Source organism: Jaculus jaculus, chromosome 3 (assembly GCF_020740685.1).
Source record: "Jaculus jaculus isolate mJacJac1 chromosome 3, mJacJac1.mat.Y.cur, whole genome shotgun sequence".
In the NCBI taxonomy this organism is placed as follows: domain Eukaryota; kingdom Metazoa; phylum Chordata; class Mammalia; order Rodentia; family Dipodidae; genus Jaculus; species Jaculus jaculus.
Window position 1 is genome coordinate 150,162,090 of NC_059104.1, and position 26,460 is coordinate 150,188,549.

At 44.0% G+C, this 26,460-nt stretch overlaps 1 protein-coding gene, 1 non-coding gene and 1 pseudogene across 2 annotated transcripts in view; all 3 read right to left on the minus strand.

The window, feature by feature from the left end:
• The window catches only part of Sec11a (SEC11 homolog A, signal peptidase complex subunit), a 41,850-nt gene extending 33,951 nt beyond the window's left edge, over nucleotides 1–7,899 (minus strand). Inside the window, exons 1-2 of the mRNA XM_045146108.1 lie at nucleotides 7,850–7,899; nucleotides 6,566–7,061 (exon numbers count right to left, since the gene is read on the minus strand). Of these exons, the coding sequence (XP_045002043.1) occupies nucleotides 6,566–7,061; nucleotides 7,850–7,899 (546 nt within the window). The remainder of the gene's footprint in view (nucleotides 1–6,565; nucleotides 7,062–7,849) is intronic.
• Nucleotides 7,900–9,589: 1,690 nt separating this feature from the next.
• On the minus strand, nucleotides 9,590–9,695 carry LOC123459653. Its single transcript, XR_006636411.1, has one exon. It is a non-coding gene; the product is annotated as a U6 spliceosomal RNA (small nuclear RNA).
• Nucleotides 9,696–23,113: 13,418 nt separating this feature from the next.
• LOC123459269 lies at nucleotides 23,114–24,679 on the minus strand (annotated as a pseudogene).
• Nucleotides 24,680–26,460: the final 1,781 nt, after the last annotated feature.

Genomic DNA, 26,460 nt, shown 5'->3' on the forward strand with positions numbered 1-26,460 from the left:
AAAGGAGATATAAAGGGAAGAGAAAGGAAGGGAGGAGGGTACTTAATAGGTTGGTAATGTATATATGTAAGTACAATGATTGAGATGGGGAGGTAATATGATGGAGAATGGAATATCAAAGGGGAAATTGTGGGGAGGGAGAGAGGGCATTACCATGGGATATTTTTTTATAATCATGGAAAATGTTAATAAAAATTTTAAAAAAGTTTGAAGGTGAAAGGGAAGCAACTGTAACTGAGAATCGCTGTGGTTAGAGGCAGTGAAATAGCAGGAAGGGACTTGCAGAATCTGATTCTATACAAAGGACCCTAAAGGCTCCTCTATCAGCAAACTGTTAGAGCTGATGAACACCTATAGCCATGCAGAAGGATACAAAATAAGCAGACAGAAATCAGTAGTCTTCCTATATGCTAACAACAAACACACAGAGGATGAAATCAGAGAATCACTCCCATTCACAGTTGCATCAAAAAATAAATAAACAAACAAACAAACAAACAAACAAAGTACCTTGGAATTAATCTAACTAAGGAAGTGGAGGATCTCTATGATGAAACTTTAAAACACTCAACCAAGAAATTGCAGAAGACATTAGGAAACGGAAAGATACTCCTTGTTCTTGGATTGGAAGAATCAATATTGTAAAAAGGGCAATCTTACCAAAAGCAATCTACACATTTAAATGCAATCCCCATCAAAATTCCACTGGCATTCTTCATGCAAATAGAAAAACACAATCCAAACATTCATTTGGAGGTACAAAAAAAATCTCGAATTTCTAAACCAATATTAAACAACAAAAATAAGCCTGGTGGTATCACTGTATCTGATTTTAACCTACACTACAAAGCCATAGTAACAAAAACAGCATGGTACTGGCAAAAAAAGCAGACATTTACGTAGATCAATGAAACAGAATAGAGGACCCAGATGTAAGTCCAGGTAGCTACAGCTACCTGATATTTGCCTTATCAGCAATGGTGCTGGGAAAACTGGATATGTATCTTTAGAAGGATGAAAATAGATCCTTCTCTCTCTCCATGCACAAGAATTAAGTCTAAATGGATTAAAGACCTTAATACCTGACCTGAAACTCTGAAACTGCTAGAGGAAAAAGTAGGGGAAACCCTTAACATATTGGTCTTGGCAAAGACTTTCCAAATATAATCCCAATTGCTCAGGCAATAAAACCATAGATTAACTACTGGGACCTCAAGAAATTACAAGGATTTTGTACTGCAAAGTACACTGTGAATAAAGTAAAGAGGCAACCTGCAGAATGGGAAACAAAAATCTTTGCCAGCTATACATCTAATAGAGAATTAATATTGAGGATATACAAAGAACTCAAAAAATTAAATAATAAGAAATCAAACAAACCAATTAAAAAATGGGCTATGGAACTACATAGAGTTCTCAAAAGAAATACAGATGGCATATAAGCATCTAAAAAAATGTTCTACATCCCTAGTCATCAGGGAAATGCAGATTAAAACTATGTTGAGATACCATCTCACTCTTGTCAGATTGGCTACCATCATGAAAACAAATGACCATAATTGCTGGTGAGGATGCGGAAAAAGAGGAACCCTTCTACACTGTTGGTGGGGATGCAATCTGGTCCAGCCATTGTGGAAATCAGTGTGGAGGTTCCTGAGACAACTAAAAATAGATCTACCATATGACCCAGCTATAACACTCCTAGGCATATATCCTAGACTCCTCTCACTACCTTACAGAAACTTGCTCAACCATGTTTATTCCCGCTCTATTCACAATAGCTGGGAAATGAAACCAGCCTAGATGCCCCTTAACTAATGAGTGGATAATGAAGATATGGCACATTTACACAATGGAGTTCTACTCAGCGGTAAATAAAAATGAAGTTATGAAATTTGCAGGAAAATGGAGGGATCTAGAAAGGATTATATTAAGTGAGGTAACCCAGGCCCAGAAAGCCAAGCATCACATGTTCTCTCTCATATGTGGATCCTAGCTATAGATGACTGGACTTCTGTTTGAGTAGGAAGAAAACTCAGTAGCAGAGGCCAGTAAGATAGAAAGGAGATACAAAGGGAATAGAAAGGAAGGGAGGGGGGACTTAATAGGATGTTATTGTATATATGTAAGTAGAAGAATAGATTAATGGAGGTGAAATGGCCTAAGTGAGGTCAAGGGAAGAGACTGAGTAAAGGAATGGTAGAGGGAGGGCTAATCAAAATCTAAGAGGATATAAATAAGTCATATGGAAACCTACTTTTTTGGACAATGGACCACAGGAGCCATAGATTGTTACTAGAAAATTTTCAGTGCCAGGGATGGGATACCTTCCAGTGAGTTGTTGGCCAGGGAGGTTCCTGATGCCCCCAAAACATTACAGGCCATTGCTGAGGCCCTTGGTTTCCCACTAGGATAGATGGTAAGACCCTACTGCTGAAGACTCCACATACTTGGGCTGCAAAGCCACTGAGAAATCCTGCTGGAACTGAGCTGATAACCTCCTCCATGTAGACCAGCTGACAGAAAGCTAGAAGAAGCCATCCTGCATGAAGTTCAATGGGGGAGAGAGAGAAATCACCAGTGAAGATACTTAACAGAGGACACGGGTGGCAAATACCCATAATCTCATCACTTGGGAGGTAGTAAAACAGTGAGTTCAGGACCAGCCTGGGCTACTTGAGACTGTCTAAAAGTAAATTACAATTAGCTGGGTGTGGTGGTACAAACCTTTAATCCTAGCACTCAAAAGGCTGAGAGGAACACTTCCATCAGTTCAAGCAAGTCTGGGGCTACAGACTGATTTCCTTGTCAGACTGGGCTAGATATACTACCTTGAAAAAAATAATAATAATTAATATATAAAAATTAAGGGCTGGAGAGATGGCCTAGCGGTTAAGCACTTGCCTGTGAAGCTTAAGGACCCCCCCAGGACCCACGTTAGCCAGATGCACAAGGGGGTGCACACGTCTGGAATTTGTTTGCAGTGGCTGGAGGCCCTAGTGTGCCCATTTTCTCTCCTTCTCTCTATCTGCCTCTTTCTCTGTCTGTCGCTCTCAAATAAATAAATAAAAATATTTTAAAAAAATTAAATAAATAGGGCTTGGAAAATGGTTTAGCAGTTGAGGCACTTGCCTGCAAAGCCAAAGGACCAAGGTTCAATTCCCCAGGACCCAGATGCCCAAGGTAGCACATGCAGCATCTGAAGTTAACAGCAGCTGAAGGCCCTGGCATGCACATTCTCTATTTGCTTCTTTATCTCTCAAATAAATAAAATATCTTAAAATTTACATAAATAAATCCGGGCGTGGTGGCGCACGCCTTTAATCCCAGCACTCGGGAGGCAGAGGTAGGAGGATCGCTGTGAGTTCGAGGCCACCCTGAGACTCCATAGTGAATTCCAGGTCAGCCTGGGCTAGAGTGAGACCCTACCTCGAAAAACCAAAAAAAAAAAAAAAAAAAAAATTACATAAATAAGCTGGGTGTGGTGGCACATGCCTTTAATCCCAGCACTCAGGAGGCAGAATTAGGAGTATCACTGTTGAGTTTGAGGCCACCCTGAGACTACATAGTGAATTCCAAGTCAGCCTGGGCTAGAGTGAGAACCTACCTTGAAAAATAAAAAGGGGGGGGAATGTTAACTTGACTGGAAAGATGGCTCAGTGGTGTGCTTGCCTGCAAAGCTTAACAATCACAGTTTCATTTCCCAGTGCCCACGTAAAGCCAGATGCACAAGGTGGCACATGCATCTGGAGCCTCTCTGTTTGCAAATAAATAACATATACATATTTTTAAAGGCTAACCAGCTGGGTATGGTGATGCACGCCTTTAATTCCAGCACTTGGGAGGCAGAGATAGGAGGATTGCCATGAGTTCAAGACCTCCCTGAGACTACACAGTGAATTCTTAGGTCAGCCTGAGCTAGAGTGAGACCCTACCTCACCCCCCCAAAAAAGCTAACCAATCCACAAAAATGAAGATGCAGCTCAGCTGCAGAGTGCTTGCCTAGTATGCAGTGCAAAAACAGACACAATAAAAACCTTTACAAATAAGGTCATGAGTTGGGAATTTAACTCAGTGGTAGAGCACTCGCCTAGCAATTGCAAGCACCCAGGTTTGGTCCTCAGCATCCCCCTCAAATAACAATAACAACAACAACATGTCATTTGGACAGGCGTGCAAAAGGCCCCTGTAATCCCAGCTCTAGGAGGCAGATGAAGGAATGCAAGTTCAAGGCTAGCCTGGGCTACAGAGTGAGTTTGAGGGCAGACTGGGCTAAGTAGTTTCAAAACCAACCAGTAATTCTAGCTAAGTGGGGGGATGTATGCTTATTGTAACGTTACCACTCAGTGGGCTAAGGCAGAAGGACTGCCTTCACTACATAACAAAAACCTGCCTCAAAAAGTAAAGTAGTTGCCGGGCGTGGTGGCACACGCCTTTAATCCCAGCACTCGGGAGGCAGAGGTAGGAGGATTGCCGTGAGTTCGAGGCCACCCTGAGACTACATAGTGAATTCCAGGTCAGCCTGGGCTAGAGTGAGACCCTACCTCGAAAAAAAAAAACAAAAAAAAAAAGTAAAGTAGTTAATAAATAAAAAAAATAATAATTTCTTTTAAAAAAAGGTAAAGTAATAGCTGGGCGTGGGGCACACACCGCTAATTCCAGCACTTGGAAGGCAGAGGTAGGTGGATCACCATGAGTTCAAGGCCACTCTGAGAGTACATAATGAATTCCAGGTCAGCCTAAGCTAAAATAAAACCCTACCTCGAAAAACCAAAAACCAAAAGCCAAAAAAAAGGGTAATGGGGCTGGAGAAATGGCTTGGTGGTTAAAAGGACTTGCTTGCAAAGCCTGCTGACCCAGGTTCAATTCCCCAGCCACATAATTTGAAAGAAGAAAAAAATAAAGTAGCACAGGTGCCTCTTTACAGTGGTGCACGTGCACACACACATACACACACACAAGTTAGGCTGGAGAGATGGTTCAGAGGTTAAGGGACTTGCCTGCAACGCCTAACAACTTGGGTTCGATTCCCTAGTACCCACATAAAGCCAGATGCACAAAGTAGGACATACATCTGGAGTTCATTTGCTGTGCTCTCTCTCTCCCCCCTTGTGAATAAATAAACAAAAATATTTTTAAAAAGGAAAGTAATAGGCAGGGTGTGGTGGCATGCACCTTTAATCCCAGTACTGGGGAGACAGGGGTAGGAGGATTGCCATGAGTTCAAAGCCACCCTGAGATCACCCTGAGCTAGAGTGAGTCTCTACCTTGAAAAACAAAAAAATAAATAAATAAAAGGAAAGTGATTAAAATAAGGAAACAAGGTCTTTTGCTGGGTGTGGTGTCACTCACCTTTAATCCTAGCACTAGGGAGGTAGGAGGGTCACTGTGAGTTTGAGGCCATCCTTAGACTACATAGTGAACTAATTCCCAGTCAGCCTGGGCTACAGCGAGATGCTACCTTGAAAAATAAAAAAGTCCTTCATGACTTCGAGTGTAGTAGCATAGCATTTAAGGCCCTGAATTCAATCCCCAAAACAAAAGAAAAAGAAAGAAAGAAGGGTCATGAATGATTCAACTTAAGTGCCATGTCTTTATCCAAGCTGTTTTCATTCCCTGACTAGACTCTCACAATTTTGTAGACATATCTAAAAAGAGATAGCCTGAAGAGAAGGGAAAGCTATATTCTCCATGCTTCTCTAATAACAGTTCAAAATACAAATTCAAGAGGAAAAACAAGAAGCTTAAATAGTGATATTGGGTCAATGCTTAACAGCAAAATACTGTAAAAAGGAGAAAAAAAAAAACCCTCAACGGTAAGCAAAACTACACTCCAGACACAGCTGGTTCAAAAGACAAAAAGGCAAATCCTTTGGTAGTGACTAAATAATTAGTGTTTTCAATGCCTTTTGGTACACGATCTAGATGATACAGATCGAACAAGGTCTATGGGTAAAATCAGAAGACCTAAACTTCAGTATCTCTGTACCACTGACATCTGTCATCAGATGGGGGTTGCCACTTTACTGTGAAGGGGGGTAGTCACGGACAAGTGGAATAACTGTTTGAACGCTGAGCTCGGCTGCACTGGAAGGGCGGCTACGGAGTGAAAGCGGCAGAAGGGCTTTGGGAGGACCTGCCATCGCCTTTCCAAGCGCCACGGAAGCCAGCGCGGCGGCGAAGTCATCAGCCTTGTCCCTGGAGTCTATCCGGAGTCGCTCTGCCCGTGGAGACCCCAAGTCGGCCGGCCGCCTTATAACGTCTGAAACAATGAGCATCCCCACTCCCACTTATAGGTCACCCTTCGGATTCCACTTGCTCCCCTGCCTCCTGGAGAGCAATGGTCCGCGAAGTTGTTCTTTCCTGCCGGGTCCCACCATCAGCCCCGGGGATAAGAATTCCCCGCAAACAAAGCGGTCTCCGGCCACAGACGGCAAAGGATGGGGACGGTCCGGGCGTAAGCGTCGTGCAGGGCCTCACCATCCGGCCCGGAGGTCCGCGGGGACCCACAGGGACAGCGTCCAAGGGCCGAGGAACCCTGAGAAAGAGCGGGGACCAGCCTCACCTGCCTCTTGTTCATCCGCCGCACATCATCCAGAAAGTCTAGAGACAGCATGGTGGGACCGGCGAACGCTACCGGCAAGGAAGAGGGCGCGACACGATCACGGGGCGGAACGGCAGGCGCACGGGCTCGCAGTGGACTGGACCCCTGCAACGCCTGCACTTCCGCTTCCGGGGCGGGAGTCGACGCGGCCCCACCCTTTCGTTGCTGAAAGCAGACGAAGCGGCTACCTCCGCTACCAGTCGCACTCCGGATCTGGCCTCGGCATACGCGGCCTTCCGGCTTCGGCCCTCCGCCTCCCCAGAACCCGCTTTCCGCGCCGATTCCCGTAACTCCTCGCGGAGGCGGAGACCCCGGGTTAGATAGGCCCGCAACCTGCGGAAGGCGGGTCCTCGAGCACGCCTGGCCAATCAGCAGCCGTCTCTCTGGTCTGGGCGGGCCGAGGAAGCCCGTTGGCAGCTGACGCCTTCCAGCGCGCGGCCCGGGCTTGGGTGTGACACTGGACGTGTGGCCTGGCTGTTAGTTCTCAGCTAGAGCACGCCTCGGTCCCAGGGTGCCGGAAGCTGACGACGGAGGCGTTGCTACGAAGCGCTTTTGACGTCAGGGTGAACGGTACTTTCAAAGTACTGTGTGAACCTTTCAGGAGTTTCTAGACCGGTTAGAAAGAAAACTGAAACCTTGTCAAACGACCAAACACTGGAACATATGCTGACACTTCTTCCCCAACCTTTTTTTTTTTTTTTTTTGCAAGCAGAGAGAGAGAGAGAGAGAGAGAGAGAGAGAATGAATGGACGCGCCAGGGCCCTCTAGCTACTGCAAACGAACTCCAGATGCATGCGCCACTTTGTCGTCTGGCTTACATGGATACTGGGAAATCGAACCTGGGTCCTTAGGTTCCTACTGGTCGTGCTCCGGATCGTGCTGAGTCTATATAGGCAAGCACTTTAACCGCTGAGTCATCTCTCCAGCCCCTTCTTCCCCAATCTTGACCCTTGCTAAACAGAAATTGTCTTTATTTCCTGACACTCTGGGGTGACTGACCCTGCCTTCAGTATTGTCTCCCTAAAACTTTTTTTAAGTTTTTCGAGGTAGGGTTTCATTCTGGTCCATGCTGACCTGGAATATGTAGTCTCAGGATGGCCTTGAACTCACAGTGATCCTCCTACCCCTGCCTCCCAAGTGCTGGGATTAAAGGCGTGTGCCACCACGTCTGTCCTCTAAATCTATCTTTTAGGGGGTCTTTTTTATTTTTTATTATTGACAACTTTCTAGTTATGGACAACAAACCATGGCAGTCCTTTCCCCCTCCCGTTTCCCTTCACAACTCCACTCTCCATCATATCCCTTCCCCTTCTCCATCAGTCTCTTTTATTTTGATGTCATCATCTTTTCCTATTATGATGGTCTTGTGTAGGTAGTGCCAGGCACTGTGAGGTCATGGATATCCAGGCCATCTTGTGTCTGGAAGAGTGCATTGTAAGGGGTCCTATCCTTCCTTTGGCTCTTACATTCTTTCCATCACCTCTTCCACAATGGACCCTGAGGCTGGGAAAGTGTGATAGAGATATTTCAGTGCTGAGCACTCCTCTGTCACTCTTCTCAACACCATGGTGCCTTTTGAGTCCTCCCAGAGGTCACTGCCATCTGAAAAGAGAAGCTTCTCTAACCAAGAATGAGAGTAGCATTAATATATGGGTATGAACATTAACACAACTGTTTACTGGGCAGTTTGGCGAGCATAATATATGCATTTAGCCAGACACCAGCAGGTGTTATCCACTAGGACTGACTTCCCCTGCCATAGGTTTTTCAGTGTCAGGCATGTATGCCCTCCTGTGGAGAGGGCCTCCAGTGCAATTAGAGGGTGGTTGGTTTCCCCCATAACAGACATACCACTATTGTACCCATTGACTCATTTGGCCTGACTGGCCAAACTTAAGGCTTGCAGTGTCCACTGTTGTTTATATCCACTGAGGACTTCTTTCTCTCCTATGGAATTGCATGCAGCATAGCTTCGTCCAGCTTTTTTGTTTGTTTGTTTTTATTTTTGTTTTTTTGAGTTAGGGTCTCACTGTAGCCCAGGTTGACCTGGAATTCACTAGGTAGTCTCAGGCTGGCTTCAAACTCACAGCAATCCTCCTACCTCAGCCTCCTGGGTGCTGGGATTAAAGGCATGTGTCACCACACCCAGATTTTTTTTTCTGTTTTATTTATTTGTTTGAGAGGGACAGACAGAGAGAATGAGGCCGATAGAGAGAAGAGAGAATGGGCACGCCAGGGCCTCCAGCCACTGCAAACGAACTCCAGATGCGTGTGCCCCCTTATGCATCTGGCTAACGTGGGTCCTGGGGAATTGAGCCTTGAACTGGGGTCCTTAGGCTTCACAGGCAAGCGCTTAACCACTAAGCCATCTCTCCAGCCCACATCCAGCTTTTATCCCCTAGCTTTCTGTCCACTGGTCTATAGGGAAGAGGTTTTCAACTCAGCTCCAGAAGATTTCTCAGTGACCTTGAAGCACAAGAATGTGGAGTCTTCAGCAATAGGTTCTTACCATTTATTCCTGGTGGGAAACCAAGAGCCTTGGCCATGGCCTATAATGTTTTGGGGACATCAGGGACCTCCCTGGCAAACAACTCACTGGAAGGTATTCCATTCCTGGCATTGAAAATTTTCTCTAACAATCTATGGCTTCTGGGTGCACCATTGTCCAGAAAAGTAGGTTTCCATATGACTTATTTATACCCTCTTATATTTTGGTTAACCCTCTCTCACCCTTCCTTTACTCAATCTCTTCCCCTAAATCTTTTTTTTTTTAAATTTTATTATATATTTATTTGAAAGAGAGAAAGGCAGAGTGAACATGGGTACACAAGGGCCTCTTACCACTGCAAATGAATTCCAGATGTATGTACCACTTTGTACACCTGAATTTACATGGATACTGGGGAATTGAACCCAGGCTATCAGGCAAGCAAGTACCTTTAGCTTAATAGCCATCTCTCCAGCCCCTAAATCTTTTTTTGTGTGTAAAATATGGAATGCTTCATGAATTTGTATGTCATCCTTGCGCAGGGACCATGCTAGTCTTCTCTGTATTGTTCCAATTTTATATATGTGCTGTCGAAGTGAGCACCTCTAAATGTTTTATTTGCGCTGCAGAATTTCACCCAGGGGTGTGTGGAAATAAGGAGTGATTGGTGCTGGGCATGGTGGTGCACGCCTTTAATCCCAGCACTCAGGAGGCAGAGGTAGGAGGATTGCCGTGAGTTCGAGACCAACCTGTGACTACACAGTTAATTCCAGGTCAGCCTGGGCCAGAGCAAGACCCTACCTCGGAAAAAAAAAAAAAAAAGAAGAAGAAGAAGAAGAAAAGGAGTGATTGGTAATTGGGATGGGGCTTCATTTGGAAGGTGATAGTTGTATAACTTAGTGAATATTAAAAAAAAATTGAGTTGCAGAGATGGAGAAATGGTTTAGTAGTTAAGGAGCTTGCCTGCAAAGCCTAAGGACCTGGGTTTGATTCCCTAGGACCTAGATAAAGCCAGATGCACAAACTGGTGCATGTGTCTAGAATTCATTTGCAGCCGCCAGGTGCCCTGGTGTGCCTATTCTCTGCTTGCAAATAAACAAAAGTATTAAAAAAAAAAAAAAAAAAAAGAGCTGGGCGTAGTAGTGCATGCCTTTAATCCCAGCACCCAGAAGGCAGAGGTAGGAGGATCACTGTGAGTTTGAGGCCACCCTGAGACTACATAGTGAATTCCAGGTCGATATTATGGCCAGATCACAGAGTCCCCAAAGACCACCCAGATAGTCGGACATGTATGCAATAGCAAAGAGCTTTATTTTGGGCTTAAGCTTGGGCTCCAGACTTTACCAATGCAGTGGGTCTGTTGAAGAGCCCCAGATGGCATCTGGGAGAAGCTTTTATTGTGTTCAAACAAAGAAAAGGGGAATTTCCAACCTGGCAGTTACATGATTGGTTGACATTTAGCAAGAGTATACATGTTACAAGCTGATTGGTTATATAGTAGCTGATGAACGTTAAGCAAATTTATCTATAGCCACAACAGCCACAGGAATGTATAATATCTACTCAGTCCTTTTTGATTGGCCCTTTACAGGGGTTATTTCAGGTACTGGGAAGTTTGTGGTTTTTTCCCCAGTAACTGCAAAGTGCTATGTCGGTAACTTGGCCCTGCAGGGATACAGAAACTTAGGCCTATTAATATCTTTAAAGCCTCTCATGGTGTTGCTTTGGTTTGGGCTCTTCAGTCAGTCTGGACTAGAGTGAGACCCTACCTTGAAAAGCCAAAAAAAAAAAAAAAAAAAAAAAAGGAGCGCTAGAGGGATGACTTAAGGCTTAAGGTGCTTGCCTGCAAAGACAAAGGACCCAGGTTCAATTCCCCAGCAGACGCAAAGGTGGCACGTGAATCTGGAATTCATTTGCTGTGGCTATAGGCCCTGGAACACCCATTCTCTCTCCCTCTCTCTCTCTCTCTCTCTCTCTCTCCCCTTCTTTCAAATAAATAATTAAAAAAAAAAAAAAAAAGAGAGCCAGGTGTGGTGACACCTTTAATCCCAGAAATTGGGAGGCAGAGGTAGGAGGATCATCATGAGTTTGAGGCCACCCTGAGAACACATATTGAATTCCAGGTCATCCTGGGCTAGAGTGACCCTACCTTGAAAAAAAAAAGAAACAGAGGGGAGATGCTTGTAAGACCCCCAGAACGAGGACCCCACACTCTGCCCGGAAATGGCCACACCCCAAATCACTCACAAGAAATGGTCTTGATGCAAACAGCAAGAGGATTTTTATTCCAAGCACGCTGGGGCCCACAGTCGTACACCACGCAGGGGTAGAGGACTGCAGAGCCCTGAATGCAGGAACGGGACAGTTTTTATAGGGTTTCTAACAAAGCCTGTGCATTAGACCAATCATTTTTTTAACATCAGGAGCTCGTGGGGTGCAAGCCAGTCAGTTTGTGCCACTCCATATTTTCTAAGCCAATTAGTTTAATTTGTTCAAGCCCCTCGTGGACCAATCAGTCTCCTATGACCTTGGTGGTCAGCATTTGCGCAGGTCCTTGGGTGGGAGTAGCATAGTGTGTTATTAGTCTCCTATGACCTTGGTGGTCTGAGGCAGGCTGCTACGGCTTATGGTGCGGGCTACTAAGGCTTATGGTGCAGGCTATTTACAGGCACCAAATAATTGGTTCACTTTATTACTCATTTCCCATCCTTGAGGGCTATCTCATGCCCTTTTTAACTAGTTTTATATTAGGAGCAGGCTCTGATATAATGAGAAGAGGGATTCTTTACTTGCTTCCAACAGAGAGTAAAGCCTGGAGTTTGAGGTATGCAGGGGCCCGCTTAAGCTCCCTTTAGAGCGTGATAGTATTTCTGGGCATCTGAATTCTTGGGCCTTTCATGCTCACGAGGAAAATGGTGTGTGTGTGTTGAGATAGGATCTTGCTTTGTAATCCATGCTGGCCTGGACACTCAATCTTCCTGCATCTGCCTCCCAAACACTGGCATTACAGGCACTTCAGGCAGAAAGATCTGTTTTACAAACAAAAAAAGGTTTGAGACTCAATTTCCCAGGACCCACGTAACCAGATGCACAAGGGGGCGTATGCACCTGGAGTTCGTTTTCAGTGGCTGCAGGCCCTGGTGTGCCCAATTCTCTCTCAGTCTATCTGCCTCTTTCTCTGTCGCTCTCAAATAAATAAATAAAAATAAACCAAAAAAAAAGATACAGTTAAAAGAAAGATCCTGGGCTGGAGAGATGGCTTAGCATTTAAGATGCTTGCCTGTGAAGCCTAAGGACCCAGGTTCAACTCCCCAGAACCAACAAAAGTAATCAGACACACAAGGTCACACATGTGCACATGGTCACACATGTGCACAAAATGGCACATGCATCTCGAGTATGATTGCAGTGGCTAGAGACCCTTGCAGGCCAATTCTCTCTTTCTCTCTCTCTGTCTCTTTCTCTCTCTCATAAAAAGAAAAAGAGAAAGAAAAATGCTGTTAGGCATTGCATAGTATCCAGAGTGTAGAGCACATTGTCTAGAGTTGTTGCAGAAAGTTATCCAGCTGGGCTAGATCCAGGAAACTCAACTCACCTCCTCCCTTATTTTTATTGATCTGCTGAATTAGTTATCTGTTTCTGCATAATAAATTCCTTCCAAATTTATCAACTTAAGATAATGAGCATTATCTAACAGTTTTCATTAGTCAGAAGCTTGAAGCCAGCAGAGTTGAATAGTTTTGGCTCAAGGTCTCAAGAAGTTCTTTCTAGTCATGCTCTCCAGAGAGGCTGAGGTCCTAAAGGCCTAAATGGGGTGGGGGGGTCCACTTCCAAATTCCTCTGAGGTGATAGTGAATAGTTTTCATTTCTTCCTGTTATTGAACTGAAGAATCATTTCCTGCTTGGCTGATCACCAAACTGGTCTCCTTCAGTTTCTTACTACATAGTCCTCTCCTTGGGGCAGCTTACCACATAACAAATGGCTTCCATTAGAGTGAATGATCCAAACAAGCGAGCCAGCTCAAGACTCAGTGACTAACTTATGAAATCAGTGAGGAGATCTTTTTATTTTTTTAAATATTTTGTATTTTCATTTATTTGACAGTGAAAGAGGAAGAGAGAGAGGGAGAGAATGGGCATGCCAGGGCTTCCAGCCACTGCAAATAAACTCCAGACATGTGTGCCCCCTTGTGCATCTGGCTAATGTGGGTCCTGAGTAATAGGATCTGGGTCCTTTGGCTTTGCAGGCAAATGCCTTAACTGCTAAGCCATCCCTCCAGCCCCCTTTTTAGTTTTTTGAGGTAAAGTCTCACTCTAGTCCAGGCTGACCTAGAATTCACTATGTAGTCTCAGGGTGGCCTTGAACTCACAAAGATCCTTCTACTTCTGCCTCTGGAGTGCTGGGATTAAAGGCATGCGGAGGGAACCAGGTGCGTGCAAGGGAGTTGGATGTGGTGGCACGTACCTTTAATCCCAGCACTTGATAAGCAGAGGTAGGAGGATTGCCTCGAATTCGAGACCACCCTGAGATTCCCTAGTGAATTCCAGGTCAGCCTGAGCTAGAGTGAAACCCTACCTCAAAAAAACAAGAGAGAGAGAGAGTCAAGTATGGGTGCACTGGGGCTTCTTATCACTGCAAATCAACTCCAGATACATGCACCACTTTATGCATCTGCCTTTAACTACTGAGCCATCTCTCCATCCCTGTTAACCCACTTTCTTAGTGTCTCTCCTAATGTAATGCAAACTTTTGTTATTATATTGTTATTGACTTAGTTCATGCTTCTAATACTGCAATGAACTTCTAATTGGTTTCCTGGTCTGTCATTCTGCTTCCATGTCTTGCCTCTTTCTAACCTATTCTCCAGTGCGGCAGAAGGAATGATGTCTCCACACCATACCTTTTATTAAAATATTTTTTAATATTAAAATATTAAAATATTTTTCTTTATTTATTTAACAGAAAGAGAGAAATAGGTAGAGAGAGGAAGAGAGAATGGGTGTGCCAGGGCCTACAGCCACTGCAAATGAACTCCAGATGCATGCATCCACTTGTGCATTTGGCTTAAGTGGGTCCTGGGGAATTAAACCTGGGTCCTTTGGCTTTGCAGGCAAGCGCCTTAACCACTAAGCCATTTCTCCAGCCCTCCATACCATACCTTTGATTATGGTCCCTTCTAAGTAAAATCTTTCAGAAGACCCCCAGGACTTTTAGGATAAGGTCATATTCCTACAGGAGGCATTTTATGATCTGGTCCTTGCCCACTTCTCCAACAAATTTCACTTCTCTCATGTATGAAAGTATGTGGTTCCCTAAATGCCACACCCTTACTTTGTATGAGCTGCTTCCTGTGCCTGGGAAGCCTTCCATTCTGCTCCAATATTGTATATTCCTTCTTGCTTTCAAATTTAGCTCCTGCATCACCCCTTCTGAACAGAGTTCATTCCATTTCTATTAAAATATTCACCAGCTAGCTAGGCATGGTGGTGCACGCCTTTAATCCCAGCACTCAGGAGGCAGAGGTAGGAGGATTGCCATGAGTTCAAGGCCATCCTGAGATTATATAGTGAATTCCAGGTCAGCCTGAGCTAGAGTGAAACCCTACCTTGAAAAACCTATCAACCAACCAACAAACAAAATATTCACCTGCTAATTATGTATCTCTGCATTTTATCTGGAATAAATACTTTAGACATATTATTGAGGGCTGGGGAGATGGCTTAGTGTTTAAGGTGCTTGCCTATGAAGCCAAAGGACCCATGTTTGATTCCACAGAACCCACATAAGCCAGATGCACAAGGTGGCACATGCATCTAGAGTTTGTCTGCAGTGGCTGAAGACCCTGGCACACCCATTCTCTCTGTCTCTCTCTCACTCTTAAATACATAAAAAAAATAATAAATATTTTAAACACATTATTGAGCCAGGCATGGCAGTACAGACCTGTTATCCCAGCACTCAGGAGACAAAAGCAAGAGGATTAATACAAGTTCAAGACCAGTCTCACCTATATTACAAGTTCCAAGTTAGTCAGGGTAACATAGGAAGACTGTCTGAAAAGCAAAACAACATTCCTTCCATGTTTTTTTTTTTTTTTCTTCTTCTTCAAGGTAGGGTCTCACTGTAGCTCAGGCTGACCTGGAATTAACTCTGTCATCTCAGGGTGGCCTTGAACTCATGGCAATCCTCCTACCTCTGCCTCCCGAGTGCTGGGATTAAAGGCGTGCACCACCACGCCTGGCTTTCCTCCATGCTTTTTAATCTTGGCTCTCAGGAAGATCACTGTGAAGTTGAGGCCAGCCTGGGGCCACAAAATGAATGCCAGCCAGGCATGGTGGCACATGTCTTTAGTCCCAGCACTTAGAGGTAGGAGGAGCACCATGAGTTTGAGGCCACCCTGAGACTCCATAGTGAATTCCAGGTCAGCCTGAGCTAGAGTGAGACCCTACCTTTAAAAAAAAAAAAAAATGAGCCGGGAGTGGTGGCGCACACCTTTAATCCCAGCACTCGGGAGGCAGAGGTAGGAGGATTGCCATGAGTTCAAGGCTACCCTGAGATGACAGAGTTAATTCCAGGTCAGCCTGGACCAGAGTGAGACCCTACTTCGAAAAACCAAAAAAAAAAAAAAAAAAAAAAAAATGAATATGAAGTAAGTCTGGCCTAGAGTAAGACTATGTCTCCAGAAATAAAACAAACAGGGCTAGAAAGATGGCTCAGTGGTTAAGGCATTTGCCTGTAAAGCCTAACAACCCTAGTTCAACTCCCCAGTACCTGAGTAAAGCCAGATACACAAAGTGGTACATGTATCTGGAATTTGTTTGCAATTGCTAGATGCCTAGGCATGCCCATTCTCTCTCTCTCTCTCTGTCTGTCTTTCTTCTCTCTTTCTCAGCTTGCAAATAAATAAATAAAGTAAATTTGAGGTCCATATGGCCTGCACAGTGATGCCCTGTCTCAAAAATAAGAAAAAGGAAAATAAAATTACATAGCTCTCATTCTGGAAGAACTTTTAGGACCATTTTCAGCAGAAAAGAAGAAATTGTAGGAGTTTAGGCATTTAAGGTTTATGAGGCTGTTTTGTTGTTTGTTTGTTTTATTGAGACAGTCTTACTATGGTGCTCTTACTGCCTTGACCTCCCAGGTGCTGGGATTACAGATGTGAGCCACCATGCCTAACTACAATTTAAGGTTTAACTGCTAGTCTGTACATGCTCTAAAACCTTCAAGAGCAAAATGGCTTTAGATGTAGTCTTAGGTGGTGGAGATTTAGGAAGGAAGCCAGAATTCATTTTAAAAAATATTTTATTTATATTTATTTTGAGAGAGAGAAAGGCAGATAGAGAATGGGTGCACCAGGGCCTCTAGCCACTGCAAATAAACTCCAGATGTATGTACCCCATGTCTGTCTGGCTTACATGGGTACTGGCATATCAAACCTGGCTCCTTAGGCTTTGCAGACAAGTGCCTTAACTGCTAAGTCAGGATTCTTAACTACTCTACAGAAAAGAATTTCAGGATGAGTTAGTATGAAGTAAAGTTGGAGTTTACTTTTGTTTTAAATATTTTATTTATTTATTAGAGAGAGAATGACAAGGCCTCTTGCCACTACAAACACTCCAGATGCATGTGTCATTTTGTGTGTCTGGCTTCATATGGGTACTGGGGAATTGGACTAGGGCTGGCAGGCCTTATAAACTTTAACTGCTAAGTCATCTCCGCAGTCTGTCCCCTCCAGCTTTTGTTTCACATTGGTTCTAGGGATCTTACTTGGGTCCTTATGCTTGCAAGGTAAGCACTTTACTGACTGAGCCAACTCCCTAGTCTGATTGGTTTTTTGTTGAGGCAGAGTTTTACAATATAGCTCAGGCTTAAACTTGGAATTCTAGCCAAGCATTGTGGAGCATGCCTTTGATCCCAGCACTTGGGAGGCAGAGGTAGGAGAATTGCTGTGAGTTCAAGGCCAGACTGAGACTAATGCCAGGTCAGCCTGGGCTTCAACGAGACCCCACCAAAAAAAAAAAAAAAAAAAAAAAAAAAAAAAAAGTCCACTATAATCTAAGGTATGGGTGGCACATGTGAAGCCCTGGGCTCCATCCCAGGAATGAATGAATGAATGAATAATAAATAAAATCTTACGAGTTTTTCTCCTTGACTTTCTCAATAAAGGAAGTGGTATGTGAAAGTCCCTTTCCAAGAAAGGAAGTCGCCTAGCCATATCATAGTAAGCTGAAGCTCTGCCCAGTACTGTCGCCCAGAAGGATTTAGCATCTCCAAGGTCAGCTCAGGGGTCTGCAGACATGGAACTTTCTGCTCACTACTGAGGAGTTAAGAAATTAGAGACCATGATAGTTACAAAAGCTCTGTATAGCATGGACTGTCAGGAAGACAGCTCATCCCTCCCCCCATCCCCCCACCAAATCAAAGGCACTTGCTGTAAGGAGGGATTACTGGAGTCACTCAGATCTCCCTAAAAGACTTTTGGAGAGCTCCTTTTGTAAAATCCCAGACAGCTGTAAGGACAGCTGGGAGATGGAAGTGCCTGCTTTCTGGGTTGGTAGGTGTGTACACAGAATGACAGAGGGGATGACAACCAGTTTCCTGCTATGCTATACTGCTTTGGCTGAAAAAAGAAAGGAACCTGTATTTCTTAGAGAGGAGAGAGGCCTGTTGTCAATGTGGAAGTCCTGTAGGTAGAGACCAAGAACAGGGAACACACTTCAGCCTTGTGCCTCCACTGGGACCTCCTTCTTCCCTCATGAGATGCTTTTATTCTTTTTCTTTATTTCCCCCACACCCCTAGTCCTTCATTTTGAGTGCTTATATATAACAGCAGGAGGTTTTTCTTAATAGCTTAAGGGATCTTATAGGAATCTGTTGAGGTAGTGAATCACCACCAGAAATAGACTGTGGCTAGTAAATTGGGTATGAATATAATGTTTATTCTCTCTCTCTCTCTCTCTCTTTTTTTTTTTTTTTTTTTTTTTGAGGCAAGGTTTTACTCTTGCCCCAGCTGACCTGGAACTCAACATGCAGGCCTCAAACTCACGGCTGTCCTTCTACCTCAGCCCCCAGAATAATGGGATTAAAGACATGTAACAAAACACTATGTTTAGCTTATAGTGTTTGCCCTTTTTAAAAAATATGTATATATTTTATTTTATGAGAGAGAGACAGAGAGAGAGAGAATGGGCACACTAGAGGCTCCAGCCCTGAAAATGAACTCCAGACACATGTACCACCTTGTACATCTGGCTTACATGGGTCCCAAGAAATCGAACCTGGGTCCTTTGGCTTTGCAGGCAAGTGCCTTAACCACTAAACAATCTCTTTAGCCCCAATAATGTTCTCTTAATCTAACCATATTCAAAGATATGATGATTAGCAATCATACATATATGCATACATATATGCATATATATACTGAGTAATAAAAATAACTTAACTAGAAGCTAAGGATATAGCTCATTTGGTAAAGTGCTTCTCCAGCATACATAAAGCCCTGGGTTCCATCTCCAGTACTGCATAAAACCAGATGTGATGGTACATGCCTGTAATCCTAGAATTTAGGAGATGGAGACAGAAGGATCAAAAGTTGATGGTCATCCTTGACTACATAATGAGTTCTCAAGACAAAGCTGGGGCTACATGAGACCCTGTCTCAAAAACAAAACAAAACAAAACAAAAAAACAGGGGCTGGAGAGATGGCTTAGCGGTTAAGGTGGTTTTGTCTGTGAGGCCTAAGGACCCAGGTTTGATTCCCAGCACCCATGTAAGCCAGATGCAGAAGGTAGCACATATGTCTGGAATTCATTTGCAGTGGCTAGAGGCCCTGGCATACCCATTCTGTCTTTGTCTTTCTCTCTGTCACTCTTTTTTTTTTTTTTTTTTCTGAACACAATCGATCTCTTCATTTATTTAGGTCTTTGATTTCTCTCTCTCTGTGTCACTCTTAAATAAATAAATAAATAAATAAATAAAATATTTAAAAAAATCAAAATACCCCCAAATCCAGACTTAGCTAAAGGCTATCATGAGCTTGACTTCAAAGTGCTCATGCTGAAATTGCAATCTTTGGCCCCTGCCTCCTCATTGGTTCAGTCTCTTAATATTTCTTGCCAACACTTTACCCTACAATCCTGACATACACAATCACCTATGCAGCCCCAGGATATGGAAGAGGGGTTAATAAAGTACAGTCTGGAGGCAAGCTGCTTTAGTCTTACAAATGTGTGGCTTGGACAAGTTAACCTTATCTTCTTTGCCTCCATTTCTTCATATATAAGCAAGAATCAGAACCAGACATGGTGGTGCACGCCTTTAATCCCAGCACTTGGGAGGCAGAGGTAGGAGTATTGCCATGAGTTCGAGGCTACCCGGAGACTACATAGTGAATTCCAGGTCAGCCTGGGCTAGAAGTGACCCTGCTTACAAACAAACAAACAAACAAACAAACAAACAAACAAACAGCACATATAAAATACAGGCATGGAACTAGTAAAAGGGTGATAACTCTGCCCAAAGGAGGTCTGGGCAGGCTTCATAAAAGATATTTCATTTGAACAGGGTCTGGAAGAGTAAGCCGGAGTTTATTATCCCTCTAAGGGGACGAATATTCTGATAATAACTATCATTTGTCAAGTGTCAGGAACTGTTCTAGTGAGTTTTAATTATTCATTCATTTTCTCATTTACAAAAACAGTAATACAGTGGCTGGAGCATAACCCAGAAGTAGAACACTTGTTTGGCATGCAGGAGGCCCTGGGTTCTATCCCTAGCAACCCCCCCCCCACACACAAAAAAAGCATGAGTATGGTGGCACACACCTTTAATGCCAGAACTCAGGAAGCAGAGGTAGGACGATCCCTGTGTGTTCAAGACCAACCTGAGACTACATAGTGAATTCCAGGTCAGCCTGGGCTAGAGTGAGACCCTACCTTGAAAAACAAACAAACAACAACAAAAACCCACAACATTAAGCAGGAATTAATTATGCTATGGTCTCCAGGCTTTCTTTTTTTCTTTCTTTTCTTTTTTTTTCACTTTAGCCCATGCTGACCTGGAATTCACTGTGTAGTCTCAGGCTGGCCTCTAACTCACAGTGATCTCCCTACCTCTGCTTCCCGAGTGCTGGGATTAGTTATTTTATTTTATTTTATTTATTTTTAATTTATTATTTTTTTTTTTAGATTTTTGAGGTAGGGTCTCATTCTAGCTCAGGTTGACCTGGAATTCACTATGTAGTCTCAGGGTGGCTTCGAACTCACAGCAATCCTCCTACCTCTGCCTCCCAAGTGCTGGGATTAAAGGCGTATGTCACCATGCCCGGCCCCAGGCTGAATTTGAACTCATTGAATTGACTTGGAATTCACTATGTAGTCTCAGAGTGGCCTCAAACTCACAGTGAACCTCCTACTTCACCCTCCTGAGTGCTGAGATTAAAGGTGTGTGTCACCATGGCTGGCCCTATATGTGCTTTCATTTTATTTATTTATTTATTTTGATGTATGTGGGAGAACTATGCCTATAACAGTTAAGTCTCAAATTAGAGACTCGGAATATGAGCCTTTTTCTCCACTTCTTTCCAAAACCAGCCCAGCCATACCCTATGCAACATGCTGAAAGAAAGAAAGGTGTGGGGCGGGACAATGGTGATAGAGTACTAGCATAGGACAGTCAAGGCCTTTGGTTTGGTCCCCAGTACTGAAAACAATTAATTAAGTCAGCTGGGCATGGTGACTCATGCTTATAATTCCAGTAGGCTAGAAACTGAGGCAGGAAGATTGTCAAGCCAGCCTGGGCTATAATATGAGACCTAGTCTCAGAAAACAAGAAAGGGGCTGGAGAGATAGCTTAACGGTTAAAGCCCTTAATGAGCTTGCCTGTGAAGTTTAAGGACTCATGCTCTACCCTTCAGATTCCATGTTAGCGAGATGCACAAAGGTGATGCAAGCGCAAGGTTGCACACGAGCACTAGGTGGCACAATTGTCTGGCGTTCCATTGCTTTGGCTGAGGCCCTGGCGTGCCAATTCTCATTCTCTCTCTGTAGCTCTCTCTCTCTTTCAAAAGAAAAAAAAAAAAAAAGGTGCACATCTTTAATCCCAGCACTCAGGAAGCAGAGACAGGAGGATCGCTGTGAGTCCAAGGCCACCCTGAGATTACATAGTGAATTTCAATTCCAGGTCAGCCTGAGCTAGTGTGAAACCCTACCTGGGGGTGGGGGAGAACAATACCAAACAAAACCAAAAAAAAGAAAAAAAAAAACCCACAAAAATCAGGGAGATGCCTCCTTAGATAAAGTGCTTTGCCATGCTGGAGAGATTGCTCAGTGGTTAAGGCACTTGCCTGCAAGCCTAACAACCCTGGTTTGATTCCCCAGTACCCACATAAAGCCAGATGTACAAAATGGCACATGTATCTGCAGTCTGTTTGTAGTGGCTAGAGGCTCTCCTGGTGTGCCCATCCTCTCTGACTCTATTATCTGTCGCTGCTTGCAAATAAATAAATTTTTTAAGTGCTTTCTGCACACGCATGCACATCTATGTTTGGATCTTGGATCCCCAGAACCAAACAGATGGATGCTGTGATGGATGTTTATAACCCTAGCATGTTTACAGCAAGAAGGGAAGCTAAGACAGTTGCCAGGCCTGTAGTCAAGCTATTTGGGAGCCAGAAGCAGGAGGATCACTTGGCCCTTTAACTGCTAGCCTGGGAAATACAGTAAGACCCTGCCTCAAAATAATTTTTTATTTTTCAAGGTAGTGTCTCACTCTAGTCCACTGTGTAACCCCAGGCTGGCCTTGAACTCACCACGATCCTCCTACCTCTGCCTCCCTGGTGCTAGAATTAAAGGCATGCACCACTACACCCAGCTTCAAAAAAAAATTTTTTTTTGTTTGTTTTTTGAGGTAGAGTTTTACTCTAGTCCAGGCTGACCCAGGATCCAGTCTCAGGGTGGCCTTGAACTCATGGTGATCCTCCTACCTCTGCCTCCCTAGTGCTGGGATTAAAGGCATGTGCCACCACACCCAGCTCTCAAATTTTTTTTTTTTTTTTTTTTTTTTTTTTTGGTTTTCTGAGGTAAGGTCTCATTCTAACTCAGGCTGACCTGGAATTCACTCTGTAGTCTCAGGGTGGCCTTGAACTCATGGTGATCCTACTACCTCTGCCTCCTGAGTGCTGGGATTAAAGGAGTGCACCACCATGCCTGGCCAAAAATGATTTAAAAAATAATAACATTAGTTCAACTGGCTAGAGTGCTTGCCTAGCATGCATGAAGCCCTGAGTTTGAGCCCCAGCACCACATAGACTATGTGTGGCAGCCCATGCATGTAATCCCATAAGGAGGATCAGAAAGTTATCCTCGGCTACATAGTGAGTTTGAGCCCACCCTGGGATGCATGAGACCCTGTCTCTGACATATACATATACGTACATAATATTTTTGTTCATTTACTTGGGAGACAGAAAGAGAGTATGGGTATGCCAGGGCTTCATGCACATTGTGTGTGTGTGTGCACACATGTGCACACACATGTGCATACAGGCGTGACAGGGTCACTTGCCACTGCAAAATGAATGGCTATCTGGCTTTATGTGGGTAGCTAGGAATTGAACCCAGGCCAACAGGCTTTGCAAGCAAGTGCCTCCAACCACTGAGATATCTGCTTGGCCCTCTAGTTTGTTTTGATTTTTTTCTTCCAAATTTTTATTAATAACTTCCATAATTATAAAAAATACCCCATGCTAATACCTTCCCTCCCCCCACTTTCCCCTTTGAAATTCCATTCTCCATCATACCCCCTCCCCATCTCAGGCTCTCTTTTAATTTTGATGTCATGATCTTTTCCTCCTCTTTTTTTTTTTTTTTAGCAGATTAATGAATCATTTAACTTTCTTTACTTAAAACCAGTATTCCACTCAAGAATGACAAACCCTAAAATGTATCCTCTTATACTGACCAACATAACTAAGTACAAATGAAGTCAACGGTGTGCCCCATTAGCATGCTATGGTGTATGTCAATAAAACAAGCCCTCCCCGCCCAAGCCCTGGCCCCTGGATAACATCGATAAATGATTGTGCACTGCGTGATGATACCATTAGGTGAGAACTTTGGTTCATGCAGTCGGCTGCCACAGAGGTTGCACCCAAAACCCACAGCCCTGGCATCCAAAGTCAGTCAGTGGTAATGGCTCATGGTGTCAGCCATGTTCCTTCCACAACACCAGGTGAATACTGTGGTCAGGCATGCTGGTGGCAAAAACCAAGCCCGTGTCATTGTGCCCGTCCAGTCCATTCAGCCAGGATGCTTCACCTGCCAGGAAGCTGGAGCCTCTCTTTGATTTCCTGTATTCCGGCAGAGGCCAGCGGCTAATCAAGCTCTCTGTCCTCAAGTCCATGATGTACAGGTAGCGGTTGTCAAACAGCAAGGCAAAGACATCTCCAAAGCCAAGCAAGGCCAAGTTTGCTACCTCAGGTGTCTTGATGACCCTGAGAATATCATAACTGGCAAAGTCCCACTGGTACAGACCAAGGGCCGAACTGCAGACAATGTATTTGCTGTCAAAATGAAGTCTTGGCTGCAAGCAGATACTTCTATCTTCAGAGACAGACAACGTCTTCAAGCACTTGCAATTGATTTCTCTCCCAATTGGCCAAATCTTGATTTCATATTTGTCTGCACTTAAGAGAATATAATCCCCAGGACTATGCAGGAGAGATTTGACTTTGCACCTCTGCAAAACCACCTTGGTGACCCACTCCGTATGCCCAGTGAGTGTGTTCAGGCGTGTCCCAGCAGATAAAGCCCATACTTTCACAGTGAAGTCTGCAGAGCCACTCACCAAGATATCCAGTTCATCATTGTAGTCCACACTAAACACCGCCCCAGTGTGCCCCCGGAAGTGCTGGGTCCTGGCTCCAGTACTCTATTCCCAGCAGGCCACAGTGTTGTCAAAGGAGCCTGTCACAAGCTTCTGTTCATCGAACTTCACCGCTGCACAGGTGTGGGTCTGGATACCGTAAATGCACTGCCCTGTGCTTACATCCCATAGTTTTGCAGACAAGTCATCTGACCCTGTACAGAGAAGTCCATCTTTGTAGTAAAGTGCATACACTCTGGCACTATGTCCAATTAATGATGAGGTCTCAAAGGCTTCATGGTCTTCCAGTTGCTTCATTCTCAAAATAGCCTTCAAATAAGCCTTCTTCCAGTGCAAAGCGTCCTGAACAGAATCATCTATCTGCCAGCCCAAATTTCTACACGCAGTCTGCCACACCTCTGTACAGGCACTTATCACCTTATTCCACTGCTTAGAGATGAGGCAGCACATGAGTAAAGTCTGAGGATCGAGCCACTTTAACAAATAAAAACTGAGCTCCAAGGGAAGGAGTTTGAGGAAGTCCCACTTGAGGAGAGTCTCCAGGTTATTGGAGAGATGTCTGAGCTGGACTGCCCCACTCAGACTAATCAGGTGATCCAGAGTTTCATTTTTCTGCAAGTCCGTCAGAGAAAGAAATGTAACAGAAATGTTATCAAGCCATGTCTCAAAGTCCTTTCTCTCCATAAAGTTATGGAATTATTTACCTGAGCTAGGGCCCCGGGGCCCGGGACCTCCCGCCTGGCTCACACCGACTAGGCGCGCTCGGGCTGCCAGAGCCTCGCAGTGGCCGGTCCACTCCGCAGCCATGGCGCCTGGACCTGCGGCCGCCACTCAGGGTCCGCAGCCTCACAGGGGAGCGGCTTCTGGCGTCGTTTCCTCCTCTTTTAATGGTCTTGTACAGGTAGTGTCAGGCACTGTGAGGCCATGGATATCCAGACCATTTTGTGTCTGGAGGGAGCATGTTGTATGGAGTCCTACCCTTCCTTTGACTCTTACATTCATTATTTTTTTTTCTCAATTTTTATTAACAATTTCCATGATTATAAAAAATATCCCATGGTAATCCCCCCCCCACATTCCCCTTTGAAATTCCATTCTCCATCATATCCCCTCCCCATCTCAATCATTCTACTTGCATATATACAATACCAACCTTATTAAGTACCCTCCTCCCTTCCTTTCTCTTCCCTTTATATCTCCTTTTTAACTTGCTGGTCTCTGCTACTGAGTTTTTCCTTCTCATGCAGAAGCCCAATATCTGTAGCTAGGATCCACATATGAGGGAGAACATGTGGTGCTTAGCTTTCTGGGCCTGGGTTACCTCACTTAGTATAATCCTTTCCAGGTCCATCCATTTTTCTACAAATTTTATAACTTCATTTTTCTTTACCGCTGAGTAGAACTCCATTGTGTAAATGTGCCATATCTTCATTATCCACTCATCTGTTGAGGGACATCTAGGCTGGTTCCATTTCCCAACTATTAGAAATTGAGCAGCAATAAACATGGTTGAGCACATGCTTCCAAGGAAATGAGATGATTCCTTCGGATATATGCCTAGGAGTGGTATAGCTGGGTCATATGGTAGATCAATCTTTAGCTGTTTTAGGAACCTCCACACTGATTTCCACAAAGGCTGGACCAGATTGCATTCCCACCAGCAGTGTAGAAGGGTTCCTGTTTTTCCACATCCCCGCCAACATTTATGATCATGTGTTTTCATGATGGTAGCCAATCTGACAGGTGTGAGATGGAATCTCAATGTAGTTTTAATCTGCATTTCCCTGATGACAAGTGACATAGAACATTTTTTTAGATGCTTATATGCCATTCGTATTTCTTCCTTTGAGAATTCTCTATTTAGGTCCATAGCCCATTTTTTGATTGGCTTGTTTGATTCCTTATTATTTAACTTTTTGAGTTCTTTGTGTATCCTAAATATTAATCCTCTATCAGATATATAGCTGGTGAAGATTTCTTCCCATTCTGTAGGTTGCCTCTTTGCTTTATTCACAGTGTCCTTTGCAGTGCAAAATTTTTGTAATTTCATGAGGTCCCAGTGATTAATCTGTGGTTTTATTGCCTGAGCAATTGGGGTTGTATTCAGGAAGTCTTTGCCAAGACCAATATGTTGAAGAGTTTCCCCTACTTTTTCCTCTAGCAGTTTTAGAGTTTCAGGTCTGATATTAAAGTCTTTAATCCATTTGGACTTAATTCTTGTACATGGAGACCTTCCTTATCTTTCTGGACTAACGTTGGACTGAAGTCTACCTTGTCAGATATTAGGATAGCAACCCCTGCTTGTTTTCTGGGCCCATTTGCTTGAAACACCATTTTCCAACCTTTCACCCTAAGATAATGTCTATCCTTTGTAGAAAGGTGAGTTTCTTGGAGACAACAAATTGTAGGATCCTGCTTTTTAACCCAGTCTGCAAACCTATGTCTTTTGGTTGGGGCATTGAGGCTGTTGATATTAAGTGATA